The sequence below is a fragment of the Engystomops pustulosus genome, chromosome 2 (genome assembly GCF_040894005.1).
Source record: "Engystomops pustulosus chromosome 2, aEngPut4.maternal, whole genome shotgun sequence".
Classification (NCBI taxonomy): Eukaryota; Metazoa; Chordata; class Amphibia; order Anura; family Leptodactylidae; genus Engystomops; species Engystomops pustulosus.
Genome location: NC_092412.1, coordinates 42,445,437 through 42,466,082, shown reverse-complemented (window position 1 = coordinate 42,466,082; position 20,646 = coordinate 42,445,437). Strand labels below are relative to the sequence as shown.

Below are 20,646 nucleotides of genomic sequence, written 5' to 3'. Positions count from 1 at the left end.
ACTAAAAGGGTTAACATTTACATGACAGCCCATAGATGCTGAAGCAATGCAGGAGATATGGGTCAGGTCAAGGTGCTTGCTCATGTGAGAGAGTAGGGGACATGGAGGATGGGAGTGTGGGGTGCCAATAAATAACTGCTGTCAATTTAAATCAAGGAGGAACAGACACTAATTACATGATATACGTGTCTGTCCAGCCCCGTTGCAGCATAAATCAACTACATCATGGATAGAGGAGAGAGCGCTCAGCTGTGCACAAGAGCATCCATCCCCCAGTGCCCGGCCTCCAAGCTGAGTGTGACCCTCTCTCCTCCGAGTTTACCAACTGCTTCCCTCCCCTCATCAAATCGCAATGATGGGAGCTGGAAAAAGACGAGGGGCAGGACAGGTGGTACCGGCCTCACCCCAGGGTATGCAGGCTGAGGCTGCAACAATACGGAACATGAATGAGTGGTATCTCACAGATCTGAAAGAGGGGGAAAGGTTAAAAATCCTGTGTTGATTTATCCAGTTGGGACGTTTTTAATGGATTAAATCTTCCTGTACAAGTGTAATATACGCTTAATGCGATCCCTGAACCTTATCTTAAATTAACTGACATCAGAGGCGACATGTCCTGCTTTACCGTCACCTCCCATATACTCCTCCATATGTCTATGCCTCTTCTCAGCATTTGAATATGGTGATGTCATCCAAGGTCCCGGTTACATTTGCAACGTCCACACCACGTATATATCTGATCACAGTATGCCTCCATGGATTTCTATTCCTCCCCATCCTCCATGGACTTCTACTCCTCATCATGCCTCCATGGAGGCATGCTGTGATTTCATGTGATCAGATACATACATGGGGTAGACATTGCAAATGTAACAGGACCTTCAAAAGACATCACCCTGGTCACTTGGCATAAAGTGCCCAATGATGCAACAGAGCTTTCTCTCGATGTTCCTCACAGCAGCATCAGTGAGACCTCTCAATCAGAAACAAGCAGGGAGGGGCAATGCAAGTAAAATTTAAAAGGCAAGGCTCATTGTACTCACATCAGGGGAGTTTAAAAGTTTACAAACATGTCAAGGAAACATTAAGGGATATTGGCAGTTCTTTTTAACCATAGTTTTTAATGAAGTATTTATTTTGGGTAACTTAAATGACAGGTTTTCTTTAAAGAAAGCCGTCAACCCATATTTAGATTATACTGACAAAATCTTTTTACCGATTCCAAGCACTTGGGGATTCCCGACACCTTTATGGGCAAGTGAGAACAAGTTGGAATAACAAGCAGCGATTAATCCTGTAATCTTGTATTGGCAACATCTAAGAGGTATATAAACAATGTAAAAAGGAACATAATGGTCTGTATTATAGAAGCATGAAGAATGGACCTAAGAAGTAAGACAATCACAGGTTTGTCCAGAGAAACATTAGCTTCCAGGTAGGAATCAATAGCTATAAATGGTATTAAATTGCTTCAATAACTTGGAAATGACTTGGATCTTTATTTTTCTGATCATTTAGATTTAAAGTGACACTAATACAAAAATATTTTCGAACCTGCTAAATAGATGCGAGATGCTAATATTAGTGGGTTTTATTAAACACCACAAGTTATTTTGCATGAGTCTCTACAGAGAATTGTTTTGTTCTGCATGCATATACATGCAGCCAATACACTTCCAATCCTGATTACGTGCTGTGACTCTAACCAGTGCCCAAATTATCCCGCTCCTTCGATTATGTGACCAACAGGTTTTTCAACTGACAAAAGCGCCTTATATGTAAACAGGAAGTCGACCTCAGAGGAATCAAAAGAGAAACGGACTTCCTCTTTACAAATAACATAGTTTATTAGATGAAGAGTAACTTCATCAGTTGGTCTAGACCAGAAGAAATTAGGTAATGTACATACCAGGTACATAAAATTACCATCTCCATAATCAACACTATGCTTGCCGAATGTATGACCATATCTCAGCACCTGATATAGCGCTGGGAATAGGGAAGGTTGGAGCATGGGCACCTCAGCCTGGCCCGGAAGCCGAGCTCGCAGAGCTTCGGTGCCCCTGAAAACAATCAGGGAAATTGCCTAAATTGCCTTGTGGGATTGGCTGCATGGCTGCCAATTGAATGCTGATTTTCCACCCTGGCCGATTACAGCCATGGCTAGTAGGTAGGGACATAGGTACGTGTCCCCTGTGGCCAATAACAGCCATGGCTAGTTGGTGGGGACATAGGTACGTGCCCCCTGTGGCCAATGACAGCCAAAGCTAGTAGGTAGGGGCGTTAATTTTCCGGATTGGCTGCCAATCTTACAATATGTCCGGCTCGTGTGGAATGCACACAAAACTTTACGTTGGGTCCGCTCATCTCTAGTCCCGACCTTTTTGTTACACCCTGTATTACACAGCTTATAGAGGTCACCAGATAAGTTCAAGTACAAACTTATAGAACCATAAAACCAGTTTTCTGACGGACTTTGCACATTCTTTTCAGTGCAAACTGCCTGCACACGTATTTAAGAAGTGTCAGCGCCAACTATGTGTTACACAAGACCATTTTGTGGCATGGCTCTACTAGGCATCATACAACACAAATTTCTGCACTGAAGTTGGCGTTCCGGTGCTTATTCGGATCATGCGCCACATTTATATAACAGAAGTGTGTTACACAGCCCATGTTAAAGGTGCACCAAAGAAAAAGCAGTGCACTCGGTCGGAGCAGTGCAGGGAGCTCTAGATTCATGTAGAACGTGTGCCAGAAATCCCGAATCTGGCGCCCTCTACACACTACAAAGGCAAACTGCACATAGTACAGACTGCACTGTTCTTCGTAAATGTGCCCCAAAATGTTTACTTCTTCTCAAGGATAGAAAACTGCCAGAAAGAACTTGCAAAGTAAAAGCCAAAATGTCAAAGCCAGGAATGTGCTCAATAGGAAAAATACACTTGCCCCTAAACAAACATTTGCAGACCTTTCCTTCCTCTCTACCCAGCGTAATTCATCCAGCAGACCAGGGTTGCAAGGTCTTATATATTAATGACTCTCCTTACCCATATCATTAAATTACTCTTAACAATGTGAAGGAAACCCTTTCAATTTACTTTCGACTCCAAGAGGAACCTTTGAGGGGCTTTAAATACCATCATCGACTATAAGAAATCTCTTTTGTGGTATTTTTTATTGCAGGAGACCTAGTTAACCATCTTGAAGATACTGTTTAAGGCATTTTTCACATGTCTATGGCAATTCCTAGATGCAGATAAAAATGATATATTCTTGAAGCAATTTTTTTAAAAACAGGTACACTTAGGACACCCTCTGGTTTTTAGCCAAAAGAAAAATAGTCTTGTGAATAGATGTAAAAGCTAGAAACTGATTTGAGCTAAATGTTGAATGTTAAATTCAACATCATGTTTTGCACGTTCATGTGGAAAAAAATACTTGAAATGTTGAACTTCAAAATTGAAACGGGCAAAACACTCACTGGGGCAGATTTACTCACCCGGCCCATTCACGGTGTCGCTGCTGCGCTGAAGAGCATCAGAACGCACTGGAGTTCACCGAGCCTATACTTGGTGAAGGTAAGCGCGAGTCCCGCAACACTTTTTTTATTTAAATGATTTCTCCGAATCCGTCGGGTTATCGTTCGGTCATTTCCGTAGCATGCATGCCGGCGTGACGATCCGCGCGCCAAAAACCCAGGGCAATACAGGGAAAATACTGGTTATATACTGGAGAGGACACAAGCCATGTGAGGGGGTTATATACAGGAGAGGATACAAGCCATGTGAGGGGGTTATATGCAGGAGAGGACACAAGCCATGTGAGGGGGTTATATACAGGAGAGGATACAAGCCATGTCAGGGGTTATATACAGGAGAGGACACAAGCCATGTGAGGGGGTTATATACAGGAGAGGACACAAGCCATGTGAGGGGTTATATACAGGAGAAGATACAAGCCATGTGAGGGGGTTATATACAGGAGAGGACACAAGCCATGTGAGGGGGAGTATATACAGGAGAGCACACAAGCCATGTGAGGGGGTTATATACAGGGGAGGACACAAGCCATGTGAGGGGGTTATATACAGGAGAGGATACAAGCCATGTGAGTGGGTTATATACAGGAGAGGATACAAGCCATGTGAGGGGGTTATATACAGGAGAGGACACAAGCCATGTGAAGGGTTATATACAGGAGAGGACACAAGCCATGTGAGGGGGTTATATACAGGAGAGGATACAAGCCAAGTGAGGGGGTTATATACTGGAGAGGACACAAGCCATGTGAGGGGGTTATATACAGGAGAGGATACAAGCCATGTGAGGGGTTATATACAGGAGTGGATACTACTGTAAATTCAGATTTGAGGCTGTGTCCTGCATTTTTAAGCACTGTAATCACACCCCAGGGTGATGACGACATATGAGGTCAGTCAGACTTGGTGTTAAGGGTGAGGTCACACGTTGTGTTTTGGTTGAATTTCATTGCATTTTGAAAGACATTACAGCAGCTGAGAAGAGGTGATTTTCCTATTTACATGTTAACGCATCCCGTTTACATCGCGTTTTGTAAACGTAAATGTCAACAGTTATGTAATTAATCAAACACCTCTCCTCAGCTGTTGTAATGAGTTTCAAAACGCTACAAAAACTCCACGTGTGACCTCACCCTTAGAAGTTACCAATACATTTTTTAAAAATGCAAAAATTTATGAATTTTTAAAAAAACAGTTTCATGTGAAAAATTTAAAACATTTAAAGCATGTGATATAATTTCCATTTACATGTTAAAACTGGGTCCATAACAAATTCTTCCTTTGCACCTGCCCTGGACTAGCAAATAAGCAAAAAAAATTATACATAAGTGAAAAGTCGCACAGAATATCTGGAAAATAAAGATACACAAAGCATACTGCACCAGGTGCAGAAAAAGGTGTACTTGAAAAACTAAAGCAAAAGTCGCAGTGAAAAGTCGCAAAAAGACAAAAAGTTACAAAATTGACACAATTTAACTAGCAGAAATAAAGATACATGTCCCCTATTTATGGTATGTAGGTTAAAAAAATCTTGTCCCAAGAACTCTCTTAGCAACAAGCAGTGTTACTATTCACATATGACAACTATTTCTGAACAGCAAAACTTTGAAGTAAAATGCTCCATTAAGATTTCACAATTAATTTTTTATTAGCTTTTCCTCACTGATTGAAACAATGAGGAATAGTCTTCCACCTACCCAAGTATTATGATCAGCTGGCCACACGTTGTAGAATAATGCATTTTTAAACCCAAACATTAATTAAGTCCACTATGCAGTTTCTGAGAAATTACCATTTTAATCCATATGCTAATGAGACAGTTAGTGCACAAAGAATATGCTGTTAGCGCACGAACACTGCTATTTCTGCCTGGACTATAACCCTCCATTAGTTAAGCAAAAGATTTGTCTTGTGAGAAGCAAGGAAGTAATTTAAGCTGTGCTCTGGGCGCCAAAGGCACCTTAGTGCACCAACTGCCTCATTAACATATGGTTTAAACTGGGAATATCTTGGAAAATGCATTATGGACAGAAATAATAAACGTTATGTAGAAAATCACAATGCATTTGCAATATACTAATAGCAGGCAATGTCTAATAGATAAAGAACAGGGTGACAGATTGTAGGGACCACTGTTCTTGCGGAGTTTCCAGTGGTTGATCCCTTACTGATATTATGTAAGGATAATTATAAAAAATAAATTTAGATTGCCCCCTGTATGAAAATTGTACAACTATGTGTCTGGCGTTATTGTGGGACATTTTTTAAACATTTTTTGTCCAATTTGTTATGCTGTTAAAAAAACAGACAAAATATAACATACCTCATGCTTCAAATCTATAGTAAAATCGGAACTAGGAGGGTCCTTAGTTAGAATTTCAGCAAGTCTAGAAAATACACAAGAAAAAAAAAGTCTCATTAACAGACCATGGAAAAAGCATGCAAATAAAAACCAACAAAGTTATACACTGGGAAATGTTACAGAAACACAACTAATCTATAATGACTTTATTAGATCGGGTTCATTTACTCTCTGTTCTGGTTCTAATACCCACACAGATGCAAACAGGAATAAAAGTGAAATTATACTTAATCTAATAAAAGGATTTAATTGCAAAAGTGTTTAAATTAAAGTATCTTGGGGAAAAAAAATCAATGAAAAGTACAAAAGTATTAAAAAAAATGAAAAAGCATTACATTTGTAGAAATGGAAAACAAAAATCATGAAAAACAGATTGTACAGAAAGACTTTTTTTTTCGTCTTGTATTTCCAAATGAATTAAAGGTATAATTAGTGGAACAGATGAGAGCTGACATCATGCCGCAGTGGGACAAATACCACTTAACTCAATAAGGATTTTATATAGAGGCTTTTCTGTATAAACCTCACACTCTTGTTTGGGAAGACCACCTACAAAAATAAATGTATAAACCAGGGCAAAGGAGTGCGCCAACATGGTCACCGACTTCACAGTCCTGTTTTCCTGGTCACACTAACAATGCAGAGACAAATGCAGGAATTTCTTCCTAGTGTCTTATTCCTCTGATCTGTAGCAGATGAGCTTCAATACTGAGCATGTACATAATGTGCACATCTTAATTAAAAGCCTAGAAGAGCATGCACAACCCGTGGCACAAATGCAGCCGTCAAGCTTTGAGTTGCAGCTCGCACCCTTCAATGAGTGGTTCCATAAATGAATGAAGGAAACATTAATGCAGGAGGACAGGTAGCGAGTACTGCTGAGAAATCCTCACTCTCCCGAGTCCTCTCCTGCCGCTCTGCTCGGTGTCCTGACTTTGCTTTTGCAGCAGCATCAGGATCCAGAGCAGAGTGGTAAGTATTTGGCTGCTGTATTGCACTGCTCCTGGGTAGAGATGAGCAGACCCAAACTCAATTGTGGTCTGGACATATTGCAGGATTGACTGCTGAAAAGCCAGAGCTGTATTTGCCCCTAGGCTGCTGGCTACTGGGACATGGGGGCAGGCAGCACTGGTTACTGGGGCATGGGACCAGGAAGCACTGCCTACTTTAGCAGCATGGTGACTACTGGGGCATGGAGGCAGGTAGCACTGCATACTGGGGCATGGGGGCAGGCAGCACTGGCTACTGGGGCATGGGGGCAGGCAGCACTGGCTACTGGGGCATGGAGGCAAGCAGCACTGGCTACTGGGGCATGGAGGCAGTCAGCACTGGCTACTGGGGCATGGAGGCAAGCAGCACCGGCTACTGGGGCAGCAGTGTAAATACTTGGGGCAGAACTGGCTACTGCTGGGGAGAAGGGGCAGCACTGGGAGTATTTGGGGAAGAACTGGCTATTGGGGCATATGGGCAGCACTTTGACTACTTGGGGGCAGAACTGGCTACTGGGGCATAGAGGCAGTCCTGTGACTAGTTTGTGGCAGCCTTGTGACTGTTGGAAGCAGCCCTGGCTACTGGCATAAATGTAATGGCATAACTGTGATCTCTAGTGGAACAACAGAGCACTATTAAATTTGCCATAAGAAGGTAGAGGAGATGATGATAAAATGAGAAACTTCTTCAAATTTGGGAAGAAGGCATGTGTGGCAATACCAAGGGTCAGGCAGACATGTGAAGCTGACGTCCTAATTGTCACTTTTATATGCAACTCAATGTTTGTGAGTATATTTTATACTGAATAAATCTTAACTATCAAGAACATATCATGCTATCCATGTGCAAATTTCTTCCAGCGATCTGCTATGATGATCAGTGTGAACGGAGGGAGATAGAGTATAGTGGTGGTGGTCTGAATAGTGGCCTATTCTAATCGGAGAATCTTTGAAATTGTGCTAATATTCTGGAGAGAGTTCGGTCATCGAGTGATAACCTGCTGAATTTGCTCCTGAGAATAAAAAGAAACAGTAAGAAGACTCAGGAGCTCCGGTCATAGTAACTTTTTAACGTTTTAAATTATGACTTTTTGTTGGATCGGTCCTCGACTGTTTGCAGCTCCTACGGGAAAAGTGTGCAGCGCGTCGTTATAACTTTTTACTTTAATTGGTGCAAAACGTACCACAAAAGACTGGAAACTACTGCAACCAGATACTCTTCTAAAAGGGGGGCAGAGGCAGAGTGCATGATCGACGGACAACCTCCAGACGGGTAAGTAAATGTGCCCCATTGTGTGCTCAGCACACCATGACCGGGTGCAATAGACCCTAATATGGTCATGTGTATGGGACCTAGAGCAGTTAATCCATTTAGCCACTATGCTGAAAACAGCAATTTCAATTGTTCTTCCTGTTCAATTCTCTATATTTAAACGGGGGATTCCCACAAACACAAGATTCTTAAATATACTCAGCATAACAAAATAACAAGTAATAAATAAATATTTTCACCGCTTCCACGTTCCAAAAGACGGCACAACAATTTTAGAGACAGTACCTTTGTAACTCCAGTTCGAAGCGCAAGAGTAGAGGCAATCTCCTGTTGTAATCTTACAACGAATGACCCCAGCAAGATGAAGTACCGTGATAGACTGGTTCTATTCCACAGGACTGGCGCATAGCAAATGTGGTACCAATATACAAAAAAGGATCAACAAGCGATCCTGGAGACTGGAGTCTAACTTCTGTTGTGGGGAAAATATTTGAGGAGTTTGTTAGAGATGTTATCCTGGAGTATATCACTGCACATAACATTATAACCCAGCGTCAGCATGGGTTTATGAGGGATCGGTCCTGTCAGGCTAATCTAATTGGCTTCTATGAAAAGGTAAGTTCCAGACTGGATCTGGGGGACGCTGTGGATGTTGTATATCTGGACTGTTGACACAGTGGCGCATAAAAGGTTGGTACATAAACTTTTTGGGTAAGTTATTGGCTTAGTGATAGAAAACAGAGGGTCATCATTAATGGCACACTCTCAGATTGGGTAGACGTTACCAGTGGAGTGCAACCATGGTCAGTATTGGGGCCACTTCTTTTCAATATTTTTATTAATGACCTTGTAGTGGGTTTACATATTCAAGTTTCAATATTTGCAGATGATACTAAGCTGTGTAAAGTAATAAATACTGAGGTCGATAGTTTAGCATTACAGAGGGATTTGTGGAAGCTTGAGGAGTGGGCAGAGAAATGGTTTGATGAGGATTAATGTAGATAAATGTAAAGTTATGCACTTGGGCCATGGAAACAAAAGGTACAATGTTCTAAACAGTCAATTACTTGGTAAAACTGCTACTGAAAAAGACTTGGGGGTATTGGTGGATGGTAAACTTAATTTGAGTGACCAGAGCCAGGCGGCTGCTGCTAAAGCAAATACAATTTTGGGATGATTCAAGAGAGGAATAGATTCTCATGATAAAGACATAGTTCTGACCTGGTCAGACCACACATGGAATATTGTGTACATTTTTGGACACCAGTGTATAAAGAGACATAGTAGAACTGGAACGGGTGTAGAGAAGAGCAACCAAGATTATTAGGCGACTAGAATACAATGACAGGTTACAAAATTTGGGGTTATTCAGTTCATAAAAAAGACGACTGAGGGGAGACCTCATTACAATGTACAAATACCTGAATGGACAGTACAAGGATCTCTCCAAAGATCTTTATATACCTAGGCCTGTGACCAGGACAAGGGGACATCCTCTGCGCCTAAAGTAGAGGCGATTCTACCATAAACATAGACAGCACCAGGAAGCACATGGAGGAGCCATTACACCATTATACCTCACACACACAAAGGCTGCAGGGGGCGCCAGCACCAGGAAGCACACAGAGGAGCCATTACACCATTATACCTCACACCATTATACAGGCTGTCAGTCATGTGTATAGGGTTATCTGATATACACACAGGCTGCAGGGGGCGCCAGCAACAGGAAGCACATGGAGGACACCTTGAATATGATAATGACTCATTGAACATCTCTCAGGTCATTTGCATACAGCTTTAGTATCTGATTGCTTAAATTTACAGGCACGTAGAGGGACAATGAAGGGATAGGGGCAATGCTTTCTTATGGCAGTTTGAGAAAATACATTTAGTTATGGGGGGTTAATTTGCCTGACAGGTTCTCTTTAAGGCTGTCTCTGTGCGTAACAACTGCAGGAACACTATGTACAAAACAATTTATCCCCCGGGGATCAATAAAGTGCTATTGTATTGTATCGTATCCTCCATGGAGGCTGCTGTGATTTCATGTGATCAAATATATGCTGGCTAAAAACTGGCTGTGTCTTGAAAGGGTTAAGCATAAATAACAAAGTATCTACTACAAGGCCTTAGGAGGCATGCAAGAAGCCGAAAAAATATAATTTTGATTGAAAGACTTTTTAATGGTCCTGGGATTGAGTGCAGAAACTGAACAAGACTTAAAAAATCACAGATACAAATCTGTGATCCCTGAATCATCAGCTAATTATAAAAGCAAACACTTCAATTATATCCAGCAGATATCCAGCCAAAGTTTTACAGAGAGATATCTATTATCCCTAGGCTTCAATCATCCAAAAGATGTCTAGAGAAGACAGGACATGCCATAATAAAGAGGAGAAATACGGATATTGGGTGGAAAAGGCATTATTTCGGTAATAACTTACATAACATATATGACACAATCTGAACTGGAGCAAAAATGAAAAACCAACATAAATTTTCTCTTTCTCACGCCCTTAGAAGTGCTCTTCAATGTCCCTTTCTGCTCACGCAGACATAAATCATCTGGACAATGTGCAGGCGCTGCGGACTGCTGGCCGCCCATAGAAGCCAGAATGCCAGATCATCAGAACATTAGTTGGAGAGCACTTCTAGAGATGGTTAACATTCATTAATCCTTTGGGAGAGCTCTTAAACAACAGAGCAATACATAAAAATTCAAAAAGCTCAAAAAGTTATACAAAAAGAGAAATGAAGTAATCTTTTCCACAATTTACACTACACGTGAGCATTATTAATTAGCTGCCTAATACTCTTGAATAATAACTATACGATCATATGCGGTTGACTCCCATTTATAAATTACAACGGGTTATGTATCCCTGGAACTTTACTTTCTTATATCTCAACTTCTAGGCAAATTCTGAAAAAATTGTCTCCCACAAAGAAAAGTTAGGCCCCATCCATGGGATGGGGCCTAACTTGCTGATCAGTGGGGGTCTCAGTGCTGAGACCCCCGCAGATCTCGGAAACGAGTGGTCCATCAGACTAAGATGGCCGAGCGCAGCTTCCGACAATTTCCGTCAGCTCCATAGAGATTAATGGAGCAGAACGGTCATGCGCGGCCGTCTGCTCCATTAGTCTGACAGAGCGACGAGGGGTCCGACAGAGGTACGTAGGACCCAATTGGACCCCTCTTTTTCGTGATCTGTGGGGTCTCAGCACTGAGACCTCCACTGATCAGCAAGTTAGGCCCTATCCCATGGGGAAAACCAATTAGTAAAAAGTTCAGGGGTCATAGATTAGGGCTATGAACCTTGATTAATTTCTTTATATACCGCTGAGACCCCTAATTTTACCATCAAAAACTGGGTAAAACTATTGACTCGAGTATAAGCCGAGGGTGGGAAATGCATTGGTCACAGACCCCCCCAGTATGTATAAAGCCTGCCCACCGTAGTATACAGCTTGCCCCCAGTAGTATACAGCCAGTCCCCAGTAGTATACAGCACAGCCCCCAGTAGTATACAGCACTGCCCCCAGTAGTATACAGCACTGCCCCCAGTAGTATACAGCACTGCCCCCAGTAGTATACAGCACTGCCCCCAGTAGTATACAGCACTGCCCCCAGTAGTATACAGCACTGCCCCCAGTAGTATACAGCACTGCCCCCAGTAGTATACAGCCAGTCCCCAGTAGTATACAGCCAGTCCCCAGTAGTATACAGCACTGCCCCCAGTAGTATACAGCACTGCCCCCAGTAGTATACAGCTTGCCCCCAGTAGTATACAGCACTGCCCCCAGTAGTATACAGCACAGCCCCCAGTAGTATACAGCACTGCCCCCAGTAGTATACAGCACTGCCCCCAGTAGTATACAGCACAGCCCCCAGTAGTATACAGCTTGCCCCCAGTAGTATACAGCACTGCCCCCAGTAGTATACAGCACTGCCCCCAGTAGTATACAGCACTGCCCCCAGTAGTATACAGCACTGCCCCCAGTAGTATACAGCACTGCCCCCAGTAGTATACAGCACTGCCCCCAGTAGTATACAGCACTGCCCCCAGTAATATACAGCACCGCCCCCAGTAATATACAGCACCGCCCCCAGTAATATACAGCACCGCCCCCAGTAATATACAGCCAGCCCAGCATTTAAAGAAAATAATAAACTTATATACTCACCCTCCAGTGGCCCCGATGCGCAGCGCTGCTCCCCCGATGTCCGCGCGGGCCCTCTTCTGGCTTCGGCGCCGGTCTTCTTTCTTCTCTAACTTCGTGCTGGGCACCGGCATTGTTCTCTCTCCCTGACGGCACCTAGTATGACGCGCCGCTGCTGACGTCATACTAGGCGCTGCCTGGAAGAAAAACATGGCGGCGACCAGCATGAGGTTAGAGATGACAGAAGACGGACGCGGAAGCCAGAAGAGGGCCCGCGTGGACATCGGGGGAGCAGCGCTGCAGGTCGGGGCCACCGGAGGGTGAGTATATAAGTTTATTATTTAAATATTTTTTATGACTGTATGACTTATGTATGACTCGTGTATAAGGCGAGGGGACGTTTTTCAGCACATTTTTTGTGCTGAAAAACTCGGCTTATACACGAGTATATACGATAACTAATTATTCTTTTGGCATGGGCATTTTAAAGAAATCGTCCCTAGTATGAATTAAACTTAAACTGGTGACCCCTATCGGAGCCTATACAATATTGTGACGCTTTATAATAAAAATGGAATAAAATAAGTCCCTGGCACTATATCTTGTACAAAAACTCTTTAATTGTGACTAAATAGCTATTTACACCTATGGCAACTTTTTCCTTTACTGCCTACCATATTCATAAAGAGAAAATAAAGTTTCCTCAAGAAAATATGTCTAGGTAAGATTCAGATGATCCACCCCCTCCCTCTTCATATACTGGATTCTTTTATAAGCTCTATCAGTCCGGCAGCTCAACCATGTCTCAATAGACAGCTCAACTTAAAGGGAACCTGTCACCAGGAGACCCATTTTTAGCACTCCCCCAGTCCCCACAGAGCATAGTACATACACTGCCACAGTGTTTTTGTATAAAAAATTGGTTTTACAGAAAAAAATATATGTTATATTGTACATTTCATTAGCATCTGCTGTGTGACTAGGCAGTTGCCAATTGGGAGTGGCTGGAAAGGAGCAGTTCTCCCCCACCCATGGGAAACAGTTTCTCCAAGTGACCTTTTCAAATATATGAAAACGCCCATCACTGGACTTAGCGACGCCCCCTGCTCCTCTACAGCCAATCCCGAGTGTGGGGAGTTATTTGTATATTTGAAAAGGTCACATGTTTCCCAAGGGTGGGGGGGAACTGCTCCTTTCCAGACGCTCCCAATAGGCAACTGCCTAGTCACACAGCAGATGCTAATGAAAGGTACAATATAACATATCTTTTTTTTCTGTAAAACCAATTTTTAATACAAAAACACTTTGGCAGTGTATGTACTATGCTCTGTGGGGACTGGGGGAGAGCTAAAAATGGGTCTCCTCGTGACAGGTTCCCTTTAATATAGATCAATACTTCTGTATCCCTCCCATCTCACAGCATACAGCTCCGTATATTACTTTATCCCTCCCTAAATCATGACCCCTCCTCTTAAATCTCACAGTAGACAGCTCAGTCAAATACAGCTCACTATTGCTGCATCCCTGGTGTATTATCTGTTGTTTTACGCATGTGTGATACAGTCAGACAGCAGATAACATGTGACCAATGCTAGAAAACCTCCCTACTGGTCAGAAGACCAGAAGGATTTATGAATGCATGAGAGGGAAATATCAGTGCAAAGCAGTTAAGTGCATATTATTTTATTAAAGGAACCTGTTTTGTAAAATGTCACATCAAACAACCTTTAAATGAGTAGTGTCCTCCCCACCAATTGACTGTTTTAGGTTAAGAGAGGCTTCATGACCCACGAAGAAAAAAAATATCATACCTATCTGGAGGCCTCCTGGTGGTTACAATGCCTGATCTCTGGGGCTTTTGGACCCTCTGGGGCTTTTGAAATTTAATGTCAGACATTGTAGACATGTCAGGTTAGCCAAAATCGGATTCTCGGCCATCGTGGCTTGGCCATCTTGTGCACAATAAACATGATGTTATGATGTGGGTTCCTACTAGAGCAGAAGCCCTGGAAGCTGGAGAGTTGGTTCTCAAAGCAGTAAACACCTTTCATCCACCTCGAAAGCCTTCCAAAATAATCATAGCGGCATTACTGTACATATAAAACAATCTTCAACAGAAAAGACAATGCCCAAAATGTTTTGGGTTTCTAGGCATACATCCAATGGTTTTATAGTCCGACTCATTTTTTGATCCTACTTTAGCATGTAAAAACATCCTAGCGGGGGCCTACAACGCATCTGCCTCTCCTCAACTATGCTACAATTAAAGCATCGTTAGGAGCATGTATTGTTTAACCTTTAGATTTCTTACTGGCAGCACATTTTGTTTCTGGCATCGTACAGTTCATACATTGTTTAGTCTCATTTAGAATAAAGTGGTCTTGGTTTCCACGACTTTGAGCGACACCCAAAAAAACCTGTTAAAATTAAATTGCGTTGTGTTGAATAAAACATAGCGGGCTTGTTAAATGCAGAAACTGCGAACATGAACATTCCGGATATTCTATGAGAATAATAGAAGGATAAACATTTTCTGCTCAGAACAACATGCACAGATACATTCTTATTTTTGGCTTGAGATACACTGGGACTAGGCACAAGATAACCAACTTTAAAGAAAAGTCATATATAAGTTTGTGAATCTGTAAGTCATTTTTTACCACACAGTTCAGGATGACAACACTAAAGGAAATGAACAATTCACAGATATAGAAAAGTTCTTCAGTTCTAAAGTCTTAACTGGAAGCAAACAACTCGAACACCTATTCAATGCACGCAGTGATCGTAAAGGGAATCTGTCAGGAGGATTTAGCCAAAAAAATCGGTAGCAAACGGTCTTGCACTTGTCTTACGGGACAATACTCAAGACAGGAGGAGACATCTGAGAATGACTTGGACGATGTGAATCCTTACAGGTCATCAGTCAAGCAGTTTTTATTTATTTTTGCTTAGTGCTGGATCTCTCAACATTCAGAAGGACTTACGGTGATCCTGTGATCCTGTGACCATCCAGGTAAAGTCTTGTGGGCCCAAATCCTCACGATAGGTTCTCTTTTAAAAACTTGAGATCTTTGTCAACAGTGGGCCCCTTTGCAGTAAACTCAGGTGGCGGCATTAAACATTCAGAAAATAAAACAGTCTCCTGTTCCCTAGAATATTCCCTAATTTAGAATACCATTTAGCCACCTCATGGTTAATTTTATATAAAGCCCCCTTCATATGTACAGCCTTATGTGCCCCTCCCAGCAGCCCTGGTCCCAGCACTTGCCCAGGTATTCCCAGTGCTGGCGCCAGCCCTGCTCCTGCGAGTGGATAAGGGCACAAACCCAACCAGATCTGACCTGTAGACAAAATCAGAACTGGCACAGCCTTTGTTATAGTCCCTGCCCATTTTCCGCCCACCAGTCCCACTGTCCACCCATTTTTCACCCCAAACATGCCCATAGTGGCATGCAAGTGGCAAGGGAGAGTCCCGTGCCTTCTTTGCCAGAAAAATGAATCTCCACCACTGTATTTTCAAAAAGTACATTTTTCATATGCCACAAATGTGAACCCGTCTTAGAATATACAGTGCCATTGAATTAATGTTACTCTATTGTAGAGAATACGGGAAATATTAAGTCACAACATTCGTCTCATGTCAGGTTGTTGATTAAATAATATGGGACAAATATAAGTTTGTACTCACCTTCTGTGTTCCAGGAATAGGCATAATGCATATACAAATGGGTCCTTAACCAGTTAAGGACCGGGCCCTTTCCTGTTTTTTCATGTCCATTTTTCACTCCCCACCTTTAGGACTGTACGACCTTTTGATCACTTTTTATTGATTTTTTTAGATTTTTCAAAATGGCAAAAAAGTGCCATTTTCGACTTTGGGCGCTATTTTCCATTACAGGGTTAAACGCATTGAAAAACCGTTATCATATTTTGATAGATCCGGCATTTTCGGACGCATCGATACCTGATGTGTTTATGATTTTTACTGTTTATTTATATTTATGTCAGTTCTAGGGAAAGGGGGGGGGATTTAAAATTTTAGGTTTTTTTATTATAATTTTCTTTTTTAAACTTTTTTTTATTTTTATTTATACTATTTTATAGACTCCCTAGGGTACTTTAACCCTAGGTTGTCTGATCGATCCTATCATATACTGCCATACTACAGTATGGCAGTATATGGGGATTTTCTTCCTCATTCATTACAATGTGCTATCAGCACATTGTAATGAAGGGGTTAAAACGAAATAGCCTCGGGTCTTCAGAAGACCCGAGGCTACCATGGAGACGGATCGCCGCCCCCCGATGACGCCACGGGGAGCGGCGATCCCAGGTAAGATGGCGGCGCCCATGCGCCGCTATCTGTTTGAGGCTGCCGGCAGCTTTGCCGGCAGCCCACGCTGTGAAAACACACGCGATCAGTGCTAGCACCGATCGCGGGTGTTACCGGTAAGCCTTTGCTGCAATATGCAGCAAAGACTTACCGGCTATGGAGAGGGCTCAGCCCGTGAGCCCTCTCCATGCAGCGCGACGCGACCGCCGCCGTGAATACACGGCGGGCGGTCGCGAACCGGTTAAAATATACGCTAATATATAATTAGTTATGTAAATTTAGCTCCCCTTAGCAGAAAAATGCTGTGACATACAATGTAATGAAGAATTAAAATGCTACTGCCCTTTAATCAGTCAGTTGATTTTGTCCACGCGGAGCGGACACCGGACACAAGATGGCCGTTGATCACATGTCCTGCACCTGCCTAGGCAGGTCATGTGATCACCACTAAGTTTGGCAGTAGTCGGTTGCTTGCAGTGCATCCAGTAACAGTATCCATGCTATTTAAAGTTTTACAGGCGCGGTAGCACACGGGTATGATTAAGAGCGATACTGCATAAACGTGTCACCTTTTCAAGAAGATGTATTTTACATGAAATTGTAGTCTCACATTCACCTAACCTGTGCCCGAGTCCCACCTGTTTTACTGTGGATTAAAAACTTCATTTAGGATGTGATGCGAGGATAGACGTCTGGCTCAGCATGAGGTCCAGTTTCAAAAGCTCCAAGCGATAAAACTCACATACCTTGCTGCCTAGCAAGAACCAAGGTGGGAAACCAAGAGCTCTTCTTACGGACTTTGCTGATTAAGACTGCCTTGCTTGCAAGTTGAGACTTACAGCCATTGATTCTCCACTAGTATAGGGGGAACAACCCATGCTTAAAAGAATCTCTGTAGACAGAGGGGACCTGCAATTTCATGAGTTATAGAGATATTGTACTCACTAGGTGTTAATTGATTAGATTCTCTAGATCTTGCAAACAGAACTCCCACCTGAGCCTAGAACTGCTAGTGGGTAGCCAAGTTGTGTTTGGGCCCGGCCAAATCCAATTTCACAAATACCACCTGTATATGAACTTCCGTTAAAAAGTTATGATCCGTTTAGGTTTCAGCTACCCCACACAATGTTTGGGAAATTAGAACCTCCCATGGGTGGGCAGGGAGTGTCCAATCAAGGGGTGAATTGCATGCGTGAGGCAGGGGCTACATTCTGCAATCTCTTAGCAAGCTGTAAATATATATATATATATATATATATCCAACAGAAAGTTTTCCAGCTGCACATATATATTTAACCAACAGAAAGTTTTCCAGCTGCACCAGTCTATGCAAATTCAGGTGCTCGACCAGCAATGGTGTAACCAGTCTAAAACCATTAATAAACGCAGAGTTCCTAAGAGTCACTAGTAAGGAGATGTAGAAAACCCTCAAAAAATATTTGACTTCCGTTGACAATGAATATTTCATATTAGTCAAATATTTCTAAATCTTAATGTCTGGTCAATATTTCCTAAGATGTGGTAATTCTGCATGACATATTCCGGAGTGTGTTACTGTTAAAAACAAGATACCTTTGGAAATGTTTTAAAAAGAAAAATACATTACAGACTTGTACAAGAATGTTCTATGTGGAAATCTGTTCCAAATAAGAGCACAAGAAGTCAATTTATATTACAAATTACTAATATGGGATAAACAAAAACACACTACTCTAGTAGTGAGTGTGATGCTACAGAGCATGTGACGACATCTGAAAGAAATAAAAAACAACAACAACAACAAAAAGATTCTAAGATCAATCTAGACAGAAATCTAAATGTTGCAAACAAACTCCCCTTCAATGGGTTTTCAGACACACAAATGTGCCGCACCTTGGCCTAAATTTAGTCATGAACTCCAATTTCTCCCTTTGCAAATTCCAGACAAAAGTCACAACAACCACAACAAAAACAGACAAAACAAACAGTGGTTGGACGAAAATACACATATTGGTCAGATACCTGCGAGTGCTGGATTCCCCTTGGATTCATCTATACTGCACTGTAGTAAAGTTCTCAAATTATAATCCCCTAGTGATGTTTACACAATAAACATCATTTTTAATCCCTTGTAAATTTTACTCAGTTTTATTGCTGTTTTAGCTCCTATGATTCAGTGATAGTCAGTGAAATATTCCAGAATGTGGATGTCCGGAGTATTATTGGCTTGCCCTTGGATCTACAGCATTATTGGCTGGGTCTGAGGTCTACAGTATCAATGGCTGGGTCTGAGGTCTACAGTATCAATGGCTGGGTCTGAGGTCTACAGTATCAATGGCTGGGTCTGAGGTCTACAGTATTATTGGCTGGGTCTGAGGTCAACAGTATCAATGGCTGGGTCTGAGGTCTACAGTATCAATGGCTGGGTCTGGGGTCTACAGTATTATTGGCTGGGTCTGGGGTCTACAGTATTATTGGCTGGGTCTGGGGTCTCCAGTATTATTGGCTGGGTCTGGGGTCTCCAGTATTATTGGCTGGGTCTGGGGTCTCCAGTATTATTGGCTGGGTCTGGGGTCTCCAGTATTAATGGCTGGGTCTGGGGTCTCCAGTATTAGAGGTCAGGTCTGGGGTCTCCAGTATTAGAGGTCAGGTCTGGGGTCTCCAGTATTGTTGGCTGGGTCTTGGGTCTCCAGCATTATTGGCTGGGTCTTGGGTCTCCAGTATTATTGGCTGGGTCTGGGTTCTCCAGTATGATTGGCTGGGTCTGGGGTCTCCAGTATTAATGGCTGGGTATGGGGTCTACAGTATCGATGGCTGGGTCTGAGGTCTACAGTATCAATGGCTGGGTCTGAGGTCTACAGTATCAATGGCTGGGTCTGAGGTCTACAGTATCAATGGCTGGGTCTGGGGTCTCCAGTATTATTGGCTGGGTCTTGGGTCTATAGTATTGTTGGCTAGGTCTGAGGTCTACAGTATCAATGGCTGGGTCTGAGGTCTACAGTATTATTGGCTGGGTCTGGGGTCTCCAGTATTATTGGCTGGGTCTGGGGTCTACAGTATTAATGGCTGGGTCTGGGGTCTACAGTATTAATGGCTGGGTCTGGGGTCTCCAGTATTAGAGGTCAGGTCTGGGGTCTCCAGTATAAGAGGTTAGGTCTGGGGTCTCCAGTATTAGAGGTTAGGTCTGGGGTCTCCAGTATTAGAGGTTAGGTCTGGGGTCTCCAGTATTCTTGGCTGGGTCTTGGGTCTCCAGCATTATTGGCTGGGTCTTGGGTCTCCAGTATTATTGGCTGGGTCTTGGGTCTCCAGTATTATTGGCTGGGTCTTGGGTCTACAGTATTAGTGGTCAGGTCTGCAGTCTCCACTATTATTGGCTGGGTCTCGAGTCTCCACTATTATTGGCTGGGTCTCGAGTCTCCAGTATTAATGGCTGGGTCTGGGTTCTCCAGTATTATTGGCTAGGTCTGGAGTCTCCTGTATTATTGGCTTGCCCTTGGGTCTCCAGCATTATTGGCTGGGTCTGGTGTCTCCAGGATTATTGGCTGGGTCTGAGGTCTACAGTATGAATGGCTGGGTCTGAGGTCTACAGTATTATTAGCCGAGTCTGGGGTCTCCAGTATTTATAGCTGGGGCTGAGGTCTCCAGTAGGGTCAACCAATAAAGGTGCTGTACTCCTGCTTTAAATAGTGTGTGTCACGTCCTTTTAAGGTTCCTGGTTCCTCCAAAGGGTGTGTCAGTATTAATAAATGTACCAGTACATCAGTGCTGCTGTCTTAAGACATTTACTTTTCCAAGTTAATGTTCATTTAATTTATGGTGAAATCCTCTTAGGAGCGTTTCTATCTTGCTTAAATGTTTTAGCTGTTATATTCTGACATTCGTGACCTTTATTATCATCAAAATTAAAATAATGAATTACATAGGTTAGCCCAGGGACACTACTGACGTTCTACTAATGACACATGGATAGTCGAAGCCTGATACAATTCATTGTGTTCTGTT

At 42.7% G+C, this 20,646-nt stretch overlaps 1 protein-coding gene across 1 annotated transcript in view; it reads right to left on the bottom strand.

Moving 5' to 3' along the window:
* Positions 1–20,646, bottom strand: part of B3GLCT (beta 3-glucosyltransferase) — a 299,257-nt gene that overhangs the window by 73,594 nt on the left and 205,017 nt on the right. The window contains exon 8 of the mRNA XM_072134376.1: positions 5,865–5,928. Coding sequence (XP_071990477.1) covers positions 5,865–5,928 — 64 coding nt within the window. The remainder of the gene's footprint in view (positions 1–5,864; positions 5,929–20,646) is intronic.